This window comes from Pseudopipra pipra, chromosome 4 (assembly GCF_036250125.1).
Source record: "Pseudopipra pipra isolate bDixPip1 chromosome 4, bDixPip1.hap1, whole genome shotgun sequence".
In the NCBI taxonomy this organism is placed as follows: Eukaryota; Metazoa; Chordata; class Aves; order Passeriformes; family Pipridae; genus Pseudopipra; species Pseudopipra pipra.
The window spans coordinates 1240499-1256062 of record NC_087552.1 but is presented as its reverse complement, the minus strand read 5'-3'; the positions used below and the strand labels follow the sequence as shown (position 1 = coordinate 1256062).

The following is a 15564-nucleotide window of genomic DNA, read 5'->3' as shown; positions in this document are numbered from 1 at the left end:
ATCCATGGAATCGGAAAACATTTCCAGGGCTCTTCCTCCACTCCTCATCCCTCCCTTTTTCCCCGCTGGACAATCACAGGTAGCTGACAGCTCTATCCTGCCCCCTGCTAAATAGAAGCCCTATTGAAAAGCATCAAGAGCTCTGTGTTCCCTCAGTTTAATATCCCAGCCCCGGCCAAGCAGACACTGCCTCCTGCCAAGACAAACACCTGGGCCGTGGAATGGGGAGGGGGCAGGTCCTGGAGACAGCCCTCCAGTCTAAACTTCTTAAGGAGTCCAGAGAAACATGCTTTTATAAAAGAGGTGCTGCCTCGTCTGAAAACACGGATTCAGCCCCAAAACACTGCTACCTTTCACCCTCTCTGTTGGCTTAAGGTGGGTTCAGGCCGGTGACTGTGCAGAACCTGCGTCACTCCTACCTGCTGCTCCGCTTCCCAATCCAAAGGAGAAAAGCTTTTGGAGTCGCACCGAACACTGGTTGATTTATTGGAAGAAAAGCAAAGAGAAAAGCTTCACCCACAGCACATTTCCCTTTGCCTGCCTCCCCCAAAACTGAGCCATAGTGGGCGGACACGGCTCCTAAGTTTGTGTAGCTCCAGGGTTAGACCCTCAATTCCTTGGGTGGATATTATTTCTCGTGCCTCACAGGATCCATATTTTGACAAGAATCAACTGATTCTCTGGGTTTCTTTTCAAAAATATTCTAGAAGCTTCTGAAGTTGTAGAGTTTGCCTACGATGCTCCTCTTCAGTTCGTGCCAGGGCCTCACCACCCTCACAGGGAAGAATTTCTACCCAGTACCCCACCTAACTCTGCCCTCTGGCAGTGGGAAGCCATTCCCCCTTGTCCTGTCACTCCAGGCCCTTGTCCCAAGTCCCACACTCCGGCAGGTAAGGGGACCCAGGCCCTGCTGGAAGGGAAGGGGAAGGGAAGGTGAAAGGCATCCAAAAGGACGTACTTCCCTCCCTCCACATCTTCTGCATGTTAAAGTATTTATGGCCTCAACATACTTGGCATACAAAGAAATACTACACGTTAGAAGAATGCTGGAAAAAAGTAATATGGCAGTGCTCTGCACAGTTTGGAGAAACAGATGTTATGGATCCAGTTGCCAGGTGCCTACAGAGGAGGTTTGCAGATGGAATTCCTCCTCCCCCGTGGATGGGTCTTCAGTTGCCATGGAGGTGTCCGGGGCTCGGGGCAGACACCATGGTTTTGGGGTAAAACATCCCCATTTACTGACCCTCCAGCTCCAGCACCCTTGGAGTCATTCCCAGAGGAGTGAGCAGGAATTCCACAGCTCATCTTCCCTCTCTGGAAGATCAGTGTGATATAAAATCCGTGTTTTATCACATGTTTTATCCTGGCAATGCATCCCAGAACTAAAGCAAGAGCTCCTCTATCATTTTAGGCTCCATTCTTGAAGGGTGTTGAACACAGCACAGAGGGTTGGGATTTTTCTTACGAATTAAAACCATGAAACCCGTTCCTGAGTCCAGTGAAATATTCAAAGAGGACGCACCGCTCAGGCCTCGCAGCCACCTGAATTACTCACACAGCACCAGCTTCTGACCAATCACCTCATATCAGATTTTCAAATCGAAAATCTTCTGCAGCTGTGAAGAAAAAAAAATCTTATTTGTTCAACCAAATACCAGGATGAAGATTCAGAAACAGGATGAAAACATAGGAATGTTTAATATCCTCTTCCAAACTACGGGTGCAATTTAGGAAGGAGCAGATAAGACACACTCGTACTAAAATACTGAATCTCATCTGCCCAGAGGAATCGAAGCCTCTCAACACACTCATTGTTGTATCACTTTACAAAGCAAAAAGCATTTGGGAGAGCCACCAAATTAACCAAAATTCTGTTGAATTTTGCACAAAAAAAGAAAAGAAATTGCAGCATATTACTGGGTCACTGCACTGGGCTGAAATGAGTCTTTTTAGCCTCCTCTATGAACATCCGTAAAAAAATTCCTTTATGCTGAAATTTCTCATGCTTGGTTTTGATCCAAACGTTGGGTTTCTTTCTTCCCCTTTCAGAAAGTCTAAGAAAACTCAGTGGAAGTCCTTAAGAGTTATATGAAAGCAGAGAGAAAAAACAAACTTTGCTTTTATGTGGAAAAATATGTCTCTATTTTTTGTTCTTGGAAAACCTACCGGGATTCATTTTAACAGCCACGCAGAGCTGGCAGGCCAAGTGCTTTGTCCTTAAAGAAGGAATAGTGAGTTCAAAATATCAGTTATTAAAGAGTAAAAAATATGCATGGAACACGCTCAGAGCAGTCAAGCTCCCTGATCCCAGCGTATCTCTGCAGAAATATTTACTGAGCACATGGTTTGTCTCTGTGGCAGACAGAGCAGGGCTTTGCTAGGAACTATTTCATGGTTAAATGGCACAGGAGACAGCAGAAATCACTTACAGGGCTGCCAGTGCTGTGGTAAACCTTGTGTTTTCCCAGCTCCTGCAGTCGTGGGATGACACCAGGCATAGATTCCTCTAAAAAGTGGAAAGGAAAACACAAAGCAAGGACATCTGATACCCTCTGAAGAGGGGAGAATAAGAACTGGATACTCCAAAACTACAAAGCAAATAAAACCGTGCCAAAGGATGAAGATCTCATGATCTGGAGGTCACCAGCACTGTGTCCACTGTGGCACACTAAAGAAACATGGATTTACCTGCTGCCTTTCCAAGGTAACAGAAAATTCAGTCCAAATTGTGTGTGAGGAAGGCTCATCTCCTCAGATGTAAGTCAGAGAAGGAGAGAAGACTGATTACCATTTCCTTGGAATACTCAGTGGATCAAAAGCTAGGAAGCACCCAAGCCTGTAATATTTACATCAAACTCATTTGAAATTGTTTCTGTGTTCTTGCAGGAAAAACAAAAACAAAAACAAAACAAAAAAACAACTATGGTAAAATCCCTCAAAGGAAAATGAAAAGTAGTTTTACACATTTGATCAGGTATAAAAGAAAAAAAAAATAAAACAAAAAACAAATGACAGTGGGATTTGTATGAGGTCAGGAAGTTAATTTAGTGTTGTGTGGTTGTAGTTTATTAAAGCTCCCAGCCAAGCTGCAGAAGCACTCAATGAAAACCAAGTATCTGTTTAAAATAGAAGCGAAAGCAAAGGTTTTTTTAACAGGAACAATAGTGCTGCAGCTTCTGCCACCATTTCAAGAAGCTCCTGATGAAACGTGAGGGCAAGAGATGGAACCAACTGGCTTTTCTTTCCCTGACTCTTTCAGAGCCTGGATCGGAGCGCAGTGGTTACAGCATGACCCTCCCAAACAAACTAGGAACAGGTAAGAGCAGACAAGCCCTTTTTCTCAATGACCCTGCACAGCATTTTCTTCCCAGTCGTGTTTCCTGCCCTGTTGCAAACCCCAGACCATGTGGCTCGGGAGCCAAATTCCAGCTCCAAGCGCGTCCAGCGCTGAATAAACACGGGCCATCAAAACAGCCCCTCTGAATATGGCTTCTGTCCCTCCACCCCACCGAGGGCACTCCCAGCCTCACCCCGCCTCCCCCATCAATGGGAACTTTGAGAGAGCCCCCAAGGATTAAGCTGGAGAACATTGGCTATTTCAGTAGCTATTTACTTTGCTTTCCTCAGACACACGCCTTCCCGCAGGTGACACGTGGAGGCAGGACATGAATGAGGAATGAGAGCCCAATTCATGAGCTCTGTGTGTGTTATCAAGGCTCCACACAACTTATACAATCTGGGGTTTATTACTAAAGCTATAAAAAAGGCTTGTACTTAAGTCATTTTAATAAGCTTGGGCTATTTTATAAACTGTTAGTTGTGAGCCTCCAGGAATCAAAAAAACATAAGAAGCGCACACTGCTCTGGGAACAAAGAGCAGAAAGATCCAGAAAGGAAATTCTTTGTCCAAGTGCCCTAAAAGAGGTGTTTTGGGGAAATGCATTGCCAGGACTACAAGGTGGGATTCAATATCAGCTACAAAAGAGATACCCAGAGCAGCACCCAGCCACCAGCAGTTTGTTCCAGACCATTTTTAACCACATACTGACCCGGAACAACAGTTCCAGCCCCTACATATATTGCTTGAAGGGGAGGAATTAACACGTAAACCCTTGATTTGCTGTAAAGAGCCATTTTTCAAAATCAGAAATAAACAATAAATAAAAGTCTGAAGGTGTGGCAATCAAGCCCTTGAAAATAAACACTAAAAACTTGTGCAGCACCATGTCCAGACACCTGGACTGATCCCTGTGTCCGTAGCACAGCAGCCATGGACACAAACCCTGGCCAGGGCCCTGCAGGGTCCACTCAGGCTCCAAGAGCCTGGGCTTTGCTGGGAATCACGAGCCCTGGTTTTAAGCAAGGAATTACTACAACCAAAGCGATGAGGGGGAAAACTGACTTACTTCAAAGGTAGATTTCAAATCCCTCACTGGAATGTGCTCCCAGGCCCCTTCTGGATCTTTCCTTCTCCCCCTGAGAAATCACACTTGGGGAAGGCTAACAGAGGGTGAAAAACAGAATTCTTAAATTTGTCCATGTTTTTGGAAAACCTGTTACCCAAACAGACTGCAAATTTTCGTGCTATGAGATGTATTTTGGGCCACTTTGGCCTACATGAAGTCCACAGAAGTAGATATGCTACTTGTATATCTATCCAGTTTTTCCTATGACCACAATCCATTTGGAATAAAGGGAGAAGGAGTGGCAGCCTGCAGAAAAATTATAATTTCAGAGGAGGACTTAGTGGTTCGATCAGCCTTCAAAACAAAGAGGATACAACCACGTGGAAACTCTGAGCACCACCCTTTTTATACTTGCTACTATTAGTTGTAAATGAGAACAGGAGAAATGCAAGGCAGGAGGAGAGGAAGAGACACAAGGGCTTAGAAATGAGGCCCATCTATCACTACACCAAATCTGGCCCTGTTAGAAAAGCTTACAAAAACAAACAAGAAGAGATAAATGGAGCCTGAGCAAACATCTGCATCAACTTGGACTGCACTCCGAGAAGTAAGGATTAAGCACCCATTTGCTTTGAGCGACAACTCCAAGGACAAGCAAAGTAGATGCATAAAAAAAGTCTGTATTATATTATTTTACACTATATATACTTGAGTTCAAGCCCCACAGCCTCCCTTCTCAATCAGTGCTTCTCCCCTCTGCGTTTTACACAGGAATCCCCGAGTCCTGAATTAGCATTTTTCCAAGTTTCTGGAGCTCCTGCCCTTTGAGAAATCCTCTTTCCTATGGATTGCTGGGACTGAAGAGTCCGTAGGAGCCTGTGGGAAGTGCCACCCAGCAGAGAGGTGACGGGGATGGAGTGCAGCTGCAGCCCATCAATCCCAGTTCTTAAATCCTGCCAAGTGCCGCGGAACGCCAGCGGTGAGAGCAGGCAGGGCCGGGCACGGCAGGTCACAGGGAGGGAATTACTGTGGGAAGAGCGCAGGAGGGCAGGGCAGCAGGAATATCAGAGCACTAAATCAGCCTAAGACGCTGCTGCCATCTGCCCAGAGTGGCACGGAGCCCCTTCCATCTCCCCAGGCTTTATCCCGGTTTCCTGCGCTCTGCCCTCCCAGGAGGTCCAGGATTACCACATGTCCCCTTGGCCACAGACCCCAGCCTGGACTGGGAAAGGCCTCCAGACCCGAGGGGACGGTCCCAATCCCAACCCAAAGCTCGGCAAGAGTCTCCTGTGCACTACAAGCAGATGTTCAGCAGCAGTCCAAGTGTTTATCTCCAGAATGCTATTCCAATACACTGGGAGAAAACACCAGTGGCTCCTAGAAAGCTGTTTCTCCATTTAGGAACTCTAGTCTTGCCAGCTTGGGGGTAATCAGGCTGAAATAATACGTTTAGAACCAACACAGGAACAAGCAATAAGCCTTAATACTTCAGTCCTGACGGAACAAGGGCAACAAAAAAGCATTTGAAACAAATCAAAATGCCCTGAAACTCCTTGGATCCCACATGCCTCAACTCCAGCAGATTTTCAGAGCTTTTCCTGAAGCAAGGCTAAAGGCTGTGCAAGTACCTCTAGTCTGAGATACTCCAGCCTGCAGTTGCCAAAGGAAAGCAGCTGTGAACACGCACAGACATGTTTCTTCACATCTCCATATCCTTAGAAAAAAGGGATGGCAATAAGCAAGTGAGGAATAATCCATCACAAGTGATAGATCTGAGCAGCTTTGTTTGGTTTTTTTAATTCCTGATGGTTGGTCTGTCTTCCAGGATTTCCCTGGTTTGGCAGCTGAACACTGCAAGCCAGGCAGACTCCCGAGCATCCTCCATTTGCAAACAGCTGTACTTCCAAATGAGAACACTCAGCACTGGGCCTGAAGGCCATGGAACCCCAGTAAACAAAACAAACCCAAAATAGTTTCCAATAAACAAAAAAATAAGTCTCATTTTCCTTGGAATCTGAAGTCAAAGACTAGAGGTTCATTGCACTGGGCCCAGCCCTTTGATTTCAAACCAGCAAGGTTAATGCTCTAGGAGAAACAGAAACCAGCATTCCCACTTGGCATTGCATGGATGTGAACATAAACCAGATCCCAGCTCAAACACAAAGGCACTCGTCTACAAAAACATCACAGTGGAAGTACAAGCTAAAGGCACCACACAGCAACACCTGCTCAGGAAGCTAACTGAGAAACTGAGCTCATTTTCTCTACAACAACAGGTAGAAAAGTGGTTTAAGCCATTGTTTGTCAATGTTAGGCTTGCTGCCTCCTCTTCATTTACAATGTGAACCAGCTGTGGTGGTTTTTTGAGGCTGGCACCTTCCACTCCCCAAGGATTCTGACAATAAATATCACTACTTTGATGAAACAACAGCAGAAATATCCACTAGAAACCTGTGGAAGCCCCAGCTTCCTGACACCCAGTGAAGAAGACAAGAGGCAGCTCCTCCCTGACTAATGAAGTGTTCTTCTGCCATGACAAGTGCAGGCACATGCACATGTGGGCTTTTTAAATAAACAGAATTATTTTCCAAGGGAGATTAAGCAGATGTGAAGATAGGAATTTGCAAAAGTGATGGCACACAGACAACTTCCACTGCAGAAGTAGATATGCAAACTATTTCAAAACAAAGTGTCCAAATATTTGGGGTTTTAAATGTAAGTTTAGATTGAAGAAAAGACTGTGGGCAGAATCTTGCTTTACTAATGCAAATGCCAATTATTCCATGTATTTACAATCAAGCAATCAAAATTTAGCTCCCAAGTGCTCTTTTTCTGTTACTTATGATATCAAGCTTCTTTTCTAAGCTACGCATTGTGCAAATTGCTACTCCAGTGATTCCCTTCACTTTCTCCCAAGAGCTCAGAACCCAGCTGGCTACTCTGGAGAGTGTCTAAATTCCTTTGAAGTCAAAAATAAATCTCTCCAACAGACATACACATGGCCTTAGAATTTCTCACTCTTGTTCCAGTTTCTGTTAAGCCACATTATCTCACCCTTCACATCTTCGGGAAACACTGAGGATCAGATATTCTAGCTGGGTTAAGAGACACACAGTACAGCAACAGAGAAGCCAGCAATGGTAACTGCAAGTTCCTTTTGCTACCTCTGGAGAAGCCAGGAGAAAAAACACATTAAATAACTCTTCAGGATTATTTATTTATGTCACACTCACATGATTAGCACTCCCAGAGATGTAACAACAGCTCAGGTTGTGACAGAGTGACGCGGGAGCATTTATCCAGTCCTCTCCTCAAAGAAAAAAGCCCACATTCTCCTAGTCCAGTCCCTAAAACCATGGAAAGTACATGAAGTGCTTCTCCTAGGTGCTATGAGAAAAAAAGGACACCTTCCACTATCCCAGGTTGCTCCAAGTCCCACCCAACCTGGCCCTGAATGCTCCCAGGGATGGGGCAGCCACAGTTGCTCTGGGCAACCTGTGCCAGGGCCTCACCGCCCTCAGCCAAGAATTTCCTCCCAGTATCCCACCTAACCCTGCCCTCTGTCAGTGTGAGGCCTTTTCCCCACTGAAAAGTCTCTTCTGGCTTCATTTAACTGCAAACAGCCCAGGAGCAGCTTGCCAGCCACATGGCAATCTCTGCCGGAGCCGCCGCACTCCTTAGTCTAATTCCATTTAATCCAATTTCTTGTCTTCACGTGCTGTCTCCACACAACAACTTCATTCAGGATTACTGCTAAAATCCAGCTCCCAGTCCCAGGGTCTCATTCACTGGAAGGATTCCATCAGAAGCTGCATCTAGCCAGGCAGATGTCTGCTTGGCCTTCATAAACATAGCACACTGACAACAGATTCTCCTAAAAAAAACCACCAAAAGCCCTCCAAACCACACCAAACTGACATAGGTTATCACCTCTGGTCAAACCACCACCAGTATTTCCTTGCTTTAAGCAAGGGAAGTCAAGGAATTGCAGTCTGAATGGGTATTTGGAGCCCCTTCTGCAGTAATCCCACAGTGAGTGCAGCCTGCTGCGAGGTGGGAGCCTTCCTAGCAAGGACTCATTGCAAAATGGAATCAGATCATGACCAAGTGGCACGTGAGGGGAAGAGGGAAACACTGCCAAGAAGGGATGCCTGGTGCAGACCTTTCCATGTGACTGCTGTCCCAAACAGCAGGAGGGTAGCCAGGAGACATTCATCTCCCTGGATGTTGCTGGCATGTTCCACCGCTGCCCCCAGGCCTCATGGAGCACAAGGTGAGTATTGCTGGCTTGCTTTACCACATGACTGAATCCAGGAATGGTGTGTGGGATCCATATATGCCCAGCCTTTCACTCTGGGATTTGGGCATCTGCTGAGCCACAACGAAATCCCAAGTGTTCACAACCAGACTGAGAACAAACCCTTAACAGATGTGACCCACTCAATTCTCATATGACACCTCCTGATGAAACAAAACTGCATCTAAGAGAACAAAAAGCGTGCTCACTTTATAAATAAACTCTTTAAAACTTAAAGCTGCTATTCTTGGACTATAGGGCAACCTGTGATTTTGCTACCTGAGAGTGCTACAGAGGGATGATCTGGATGCCAGATTCTACATTCAGTCATCAAAAGGTCACCTTTTACATTTAAAAATGTCTTTGTTATTAATTTTCCTGTTTGTAACACCTCACGAGAGTAAAAAGGACACCCAACAAGACACAGGTTTTATTTCTCTCTCTCACACCGGTGACATGAAGGGCTTTGTTCATCAGCCTCAAAGGATCTATCTCAAAGTAAAGCAGCAGGATTGTCCCCATCAGTGTTTTCTAAGGGACTTAAGTTCTGTAAAGGACATCATTAGCAAGGACGTGGTTAAAAGCAACAGCAGCTGTGCACCAAGCAGCAAACCCCAGACCCAGGAGCCGTGAAAGCAGCCTTACCAGCCCGTCACAGTTGCTGATGGCCACCGCAGCTCCGGGGATGTCCGTGATGTCCCCCACGTAGGCGCAGTTGGTCCACAGGGGCTCCCTCTTCCACAAGCGCTCCGTAGCAGTCCCAGCGTGACTCGCGTTACCGCCATCGCTCCCGGCTTGCACAGAGTCTTCGTACCACTCCACCACGGCCTCGGGGGCCAGCAGGCGAGTGTTGGGCTTCAGCCGGAGGTGGAATTCCCTCCCGAAGGCAGTGACGTTGAAGTAGAGCTGCCTGGGGCTCTGGGACACCTCCCGCGGCGCTCGCCGTTGGTGACTCGCAGAGAGGATGTTGGAGCTGTAGCTTCCGTCTGCATTGGTGCTAATGGGAATCACCAAACCGTACGGCCTCGGCCTGCTTTTTCGGAATTCTGCCGAGAGAAACACCCGAAACCAAACTCAAATTAGAACAAGAGCATGAAACGAGCCTTAGGACTCAAGGAACTTGGTACCTCACACCTCCCCTTCCAAAATTCCCAACTGAGGATTCCTGGTCGAACTACCAACACAGGAAAACGTAAGGCACATGTCACTGCTCCTCCCTTATCATGGAATCACAGAATAGTTTGGGTTGGAAGGGACCTTAAACACCATCCAGTGCCACCCCCTGCCATGGGCAGGGACACTTTCCATTAGACCAGGCTGCTCCAAGCCCCGTCCAACCTGGCCTTGGACACTGCCAGGGATGGGGCAGCCACAGCTTCTCTGGGCAATCTGTGCCAGGGCCTCACCACCTCACAGGGAAGGATTTCATTCTCTCATTTGTTATTATAAAACTTAAGAGAGAAACCCCTGAAATATTCACTGACGTTTCTCTGGGCAGTTCCCTGGGGTTCAGGTTTGCTCCACAGCCCCAGGAGAGGCAGCGACCCTTCCCAATTCCCCCTAAGAAATGCCACACAGCTCCACTGCACACCTGGCACAGAACTGCTCACTCCTGTGTCAGGACCCCCATTAAGATTTTGAAAATTAAGTGCCAGGCTTGGTTACAACCACAATTTGCATACAGGTTACTCAGGAAATACAAACAGGGAAAAAAATCCAGTGGATATCACACGCCATTGATAAATTGATCCATGCCAGCAATGGTAAAGGCAAAAACTTTTCCCTCTACAAATCCCCTTACCCAGCAACTTGCTATTGCCTTTCCTCTGACTGACAGAGATCAAAAACAACAGAAAAGCTAATTATTAAAAAACCCCCACAACACAGAACTGCACAGATTTTACCTACATCCTGCACTTCAGTGCAACAGAGAGGAGGCACAACCCCAGCAAACCCACAGTGTTGGTAACACCAGAGCAGCTCAGTGGCACGACCCCTGGCCAGGCCAGTTTTACCTGCTCACAGTGTGGCTCACACCTGGGCTGAGAATTAACAGAGCAAAAGCTCAGTAGCCAGTTCCTCTCTCCTGGTAGCAGAGGCTGCTGCTTTTAAAGGACTTACACATTCAGTGAGTAACTTCAGGAGGAAAATGTTCCTAATGGCTTCACAGAACTGCTTTTCATTTTCTTTCAGGCCAGTTACTAAGGAATTTGACCAAAAAACAATGTATGGTACTAGTAGGACGAACACAGACATTTCAACTCTTGCACTACAAATTATCTTAGTATACAAATACTATATCCCAGGAATGTGACAAGTCATTTCCAAGCCCACTGCTACCCCACATCCTACAGCCAGCAGCCACAGGGTGGGTTTCAGCAGCAGCCAACTTCACCTACTTTGCCACACACCCACAAGATGAGGTTCTAAAACTGGCATCCTAATTAGGCCATTATCCTTAGGATAATTCCCATTTAAAGCACTGGGAATTCTCAGCCAGGATTGCTAGTCTGTCTCCTTAGAGAAGGGACCAAATTAAAACTCTGAAGCAATTTTTATTAATTAGACACCGGGCCGTGCACAGGAGACAGAGCTGCTGGGTTGTACATCCTAACTGGGTCAAAGTAAAATCACTGCTCCTCACATTCCCGGGGCTTCAGGGCTGGGACTTCACTCCCAGGCTGACATTCCGCCTTTTACCTTGCTGAGATTCCGTGTGCCTTGTTCTTTTCTTTTAAAGCGGGAGGTTCAGTGCACCACAGTCTGGGGATGGAATTCTGTGCTTACTGCACAACAGAGAAACTGTTCTGCACATCTCACAGATAAATTCCCACATTTCCACAGGCTGGGGCAAAAAAAAAAAAGGCTATTTTGCTAATAAGAACAGCCAGCTAGCCACAAGAAGGTAGGAACAAAGGCTGGAAAATGAGAACTGTCAAGGATTTGAGTCAGCAAAAGCCCTTTCCAGAGCCTGTAAATGCTGAGCTAGAAGAGGAAATGCCTTTTGTTCAAAGGCAATTAAAATTAAATGGGACATGACTGAATCCCGAAGACATCTGAACTCCTCCGCTGACTTACATTACCCTTTTTCCACAGACTGCACGCTCCGAGGAAATGCTATTCCAGCTGTAGGTGTTCCCTTTCCTAAGCTAAAATTTCAGAGTCGATCTGCTCTGCTAATTCCAAGCTGACAGTGCTGATCAGAGCAAGAGGAAAAGCACTTAACTGCAAATTTTCTCCATTTTTTTTAAATCTGGCTTTAAACTGCTGCTCCAGTTGCACAATGTTTAAGTTGAAAGGAAGCACTTAAGAAGGAACATCACATTCTTTCATTGTGTGCCAAAACATAATTAGGTAGAGAATGCCTCTGAAGAGAGCTGGTTTTTTTCCCCCTCAAATACTCATTAAACTGCAGAATTAACACTGCTGGCTCTCCCAGGAGTTGTCTTTGCACTGTACAACAGCTGGGGTTCCAGAATCCTAAACTTTTTCCTTTTTTATCACCTGCATTTGGAAAAACATTATTTTTTTAGACACAAGATTCTGTGAAATACATGGATCAAAAATTCCTAATGTGGCTGTCCACAGGAGAGTTCCAAATGCCTAAACATCTATTTGAGAAGATTTCAAAAATACAGTCTCAGCAAGAGGACTGGATCTGAGGTGACACCTTGAGAGCACTTCTGTGCCGGCACCTTCTGGCTGGAATTCACAGGCTGTGACACAACCAGATTGCTGGATGGCAGGAAAAGTACTGGGGAAAAAACAGTTACCTGCTGCTGCAGGGATGGAGAGCACAGCGTTTCCAGAGGGAGACTGTGCCACGCTCCGGGAGATCACACTTCCATTCTGCAGGAAAGCACAAGGGAATGACACAGAGCTGCTCTGGTCACTCAGCAAAGTAATGCTTTATAGGACCAGATGGGTTGGAGACCACCAGACAAGCCCAGCAGGGGTTTTGTCATCACCATTTTCTGTCCCCATCATTGGCTGGTGGCTTCCAGAAACAAAGAAGCAGTTGTGGTGCCTCTCAACAACCTGGATCACTCCAGAACTACTGTTTGCTCTTTTTGGCTGCCTTTAGGTGGCAGAAACGCCCACAGAGAAAGACAGAAAAGGGCAATGGTTTTCTTGAGAATTCCCTCACAACTCAGCACCCGAAGAGGGATGAGACTGTGCTGTACCTGGACACTGCAAGTTGGATGAGTAAAAGCAATGGACTGCAAGGATAGAGGCTGATGTGGGACATGGCTCTGGTGCCCTCATTGCTGTACTTTGCTGTCACTGGCCCCAGGGATACAGACAGCTCAAGAAAAGGCTGATGTGGTGTTTTTGCAGCCTCTGCAGAGCTGCAGGTGCTTTCTGCAGGCAGCAGGGCCTGGCACCATTGTGTCACGGGTCAGATCCCAGATTTCTTACAGAAGTGGCACTGAGCAGTGATGGAGCTGCCACTGTGTGGGAGGCTAAGGAGAAGTGAAGATGCAGCACAGCCCCGAGCATCAGCACCTTCAGGCTGACTGTGCCACGAGTGACACAGAACCAGTTCCTCCTGACAGCCCCCAGGCACTGCAGCACATTGTGCATGAATGCAGGTAATTAAATGTGGTAACTCCCTGAGCCTGTACTGCAGTCTGTGCTGATATTTAACAAAAATAAACCCCCAGGTGCTTTAGTTTGCCCTAAGTGACTTCTCAGGCGAAAAGATCAGCTGCTGACAGCAGCCAGCCCTGGGCCAACTCAAAATACACAACAGCAATGCAAACAGACACTTGGTAGGGGCTCAGAAGTAGGACAGCACATCTGAGGCAATCCCAGTGCAGGTTTTACCTCCAAGTCATTCTCAGCTGAGGAAGCCACAGTTTGAAGCTGTGGCTGCCCCATCCCTGGAAGTGTCCAAGGCCAGGCTGGATGGGGCTTGGAGCAACCTGGTCAAGTGGAAGGTGTCTCTGCCCATGGCAGGGGGTTGGTACTGGATGATCTTTCAAGTCCCTCCCAGTCCGAATCATTCTAGAATTCTATGGTTCTGTGCTTTTTGAATCAGAATTTACAGGACCAAACAGAGTCCCAAACGTTCCTGAGTACAGCAATGCTGAGGCCGTGAAAGACAGGAAGACATTAAAGGACAGAAAGTTGTCTTCCAGATTCAGGGAGTTTGCCTGATGTACTGTGTAATTTAAAAGATGCATTCCTATATAGCTTATGGTTTCTGAAATTCAAATACAACCCATTTCTCATGGAAAGGACTAGAAATAAAACACAGGATCAGCATACCACTGGAAAAACCCTCTGTCTGCCAGTTAGCTTTAAATGTACCTCACCATCTCCATTCCAATTATTCAGTGATCGCAGTGGAAGCCAACCTAAGCCCAGGAGGATGCAGTGCCAGAACTGAAATCGAGACAAGACTTCCAAAATTTACAGAAATGCTTGAAATTCTTTTCTGAACAAAACCTGAACCAAAACCTCAGGGCAGGGGGTCTAACGGCAACTGGAAGCAGAACTGCCTGGATCCATTCCCACTGCTGAAGAGCTCCAGAGCACACTCGTGTGCAGGGACACACACTCAACAGCGTGGTGAAAGGCTCACTTCATACTGGGTAAGGCAAGGAGCACATAGGATGGCATTCCCTGGCACTAACACCCTTGGAGAGGGAATGCCAGCTTCCACATCCTCCCACCACCTCTTCCAACCCATAGAGCACCCAATTACCCACTAGTCTAAATGAACACACAGCCTGAAGCTAAACAGTGGGTGCATCCTCCCTGCCTTTGGGAGGAGTCCAACAGGCTGAAGTTTCAGTATGAAGCACCTCACGGGCACAAACAGGCACCTTTCCCTTCAGCACCTGCATGTACCACTGACACCAAAGTCGCTGCATGGCACATTCTTACCCAGGACTATCAGTCTACGAGGCAACAGCGAACAGCTACAGATTTTATAACTTCTGTAGGTTTACATTTCAGAAGGGAAGCACAGACACATCAGGATGCCAAACTGCAGCACGAGAGGACATGCAAATTCAATCCATGCCACGTCACCGTGCAACTACAAATGCTCCTGGGTGGCAATGGTGGGGAATGCTCGCCTGCATACAGATCATTTCTCCAGAAAATCACTAGTTTGTTGAGTTTGCTTCTTTTATTTCTGCTTTGATAGCAGCAACAATAGCTAAAAAGACTTACCTATTTGGATCTGCTGTTCTTTAGCAGCCTGCAGAAGAGAAAAGAAACACATGCACCAAGTTGTTAGTGCAATTACTATGCAACGGGGGACGGCAGAAGGCTGAAAAATCACTTGGTCTGCGCTACACTATTTTATACGTTTCTGCTTTTGGTTTCCAGGGATGGCAATTCTTCCTTAACTGAATAAACAGCTGTTCCCACCAACATACTAACAAAGTCTGTAGCAAGTTTAACATAAAGGGAGCTGCTAAGCAATCCTGATTTTGAATGACCCCTTCTATATATTGTGACACTGGGTCAAACAGTAAGTTTGGTGGCCATAGCAAGGCTTTAATGCCAGGGAAGTGATGAGCTCCAAGAAGCACGGGTGCCGGGGCAGAGAGCTGACAGCGCTCCTTTGGATCTGTGCTAGAGAACTGGAAAGCCAAGTGGACTTCCCGAGTGACCGCAGGGACTGTGGCAGTGACCTGATGCCGCGGGGTGGTACCTGCTCTTGGCAGGGGAATGGGACCCGGGAGGACGGGATCTGGAGAGAAGGGGCTGCCGCTGCAGTCGCCAGCCCGGGCCGGGGATGCCGTGCCCGGCTCGGGGCTGCTCGGATGCGGCGGTGTACGGCGCGGAGGAGGGCGGACAGCCGCCGGTCCAGCCCAGCCCGGTGCCGCCCGCAGATCCCGGGGT

General features: G+C 47.0%; 1 protein-coding gene across 2 annotated transcripts in view; it reads right to left on the bottom strand.

Moving 5' to 3' along the window:
• Window positions 1–15564, bottom strand: part of ADAMTS3 (ADAM metallopeptidase with thrombospondin type 1 motif 3) — a 61797-nt gene that overhangs the window by 40449 nt on the left and 5784 nt on the right. Inside the window, exons 2-3 of one of the 2 annotated variants that reach the window (XM_064651350.1) lie at window positions 14887–14914; window positions 9349–9749 (exon numbers count right to left, since the gene is read on the bottom strand). In XM_064651350.1, coding sequence (XP_064507420.1) covers window positions 9349–9749; window positions 14887–14914 — 429 coding nt within the window. The remainder of the gene's footprint in view (window positions 1–9348; window positions 9750–14886; window positions 14915–15564) is intronic. The other variant, XM_064651351.1, reaches the window with a different exon arrangement.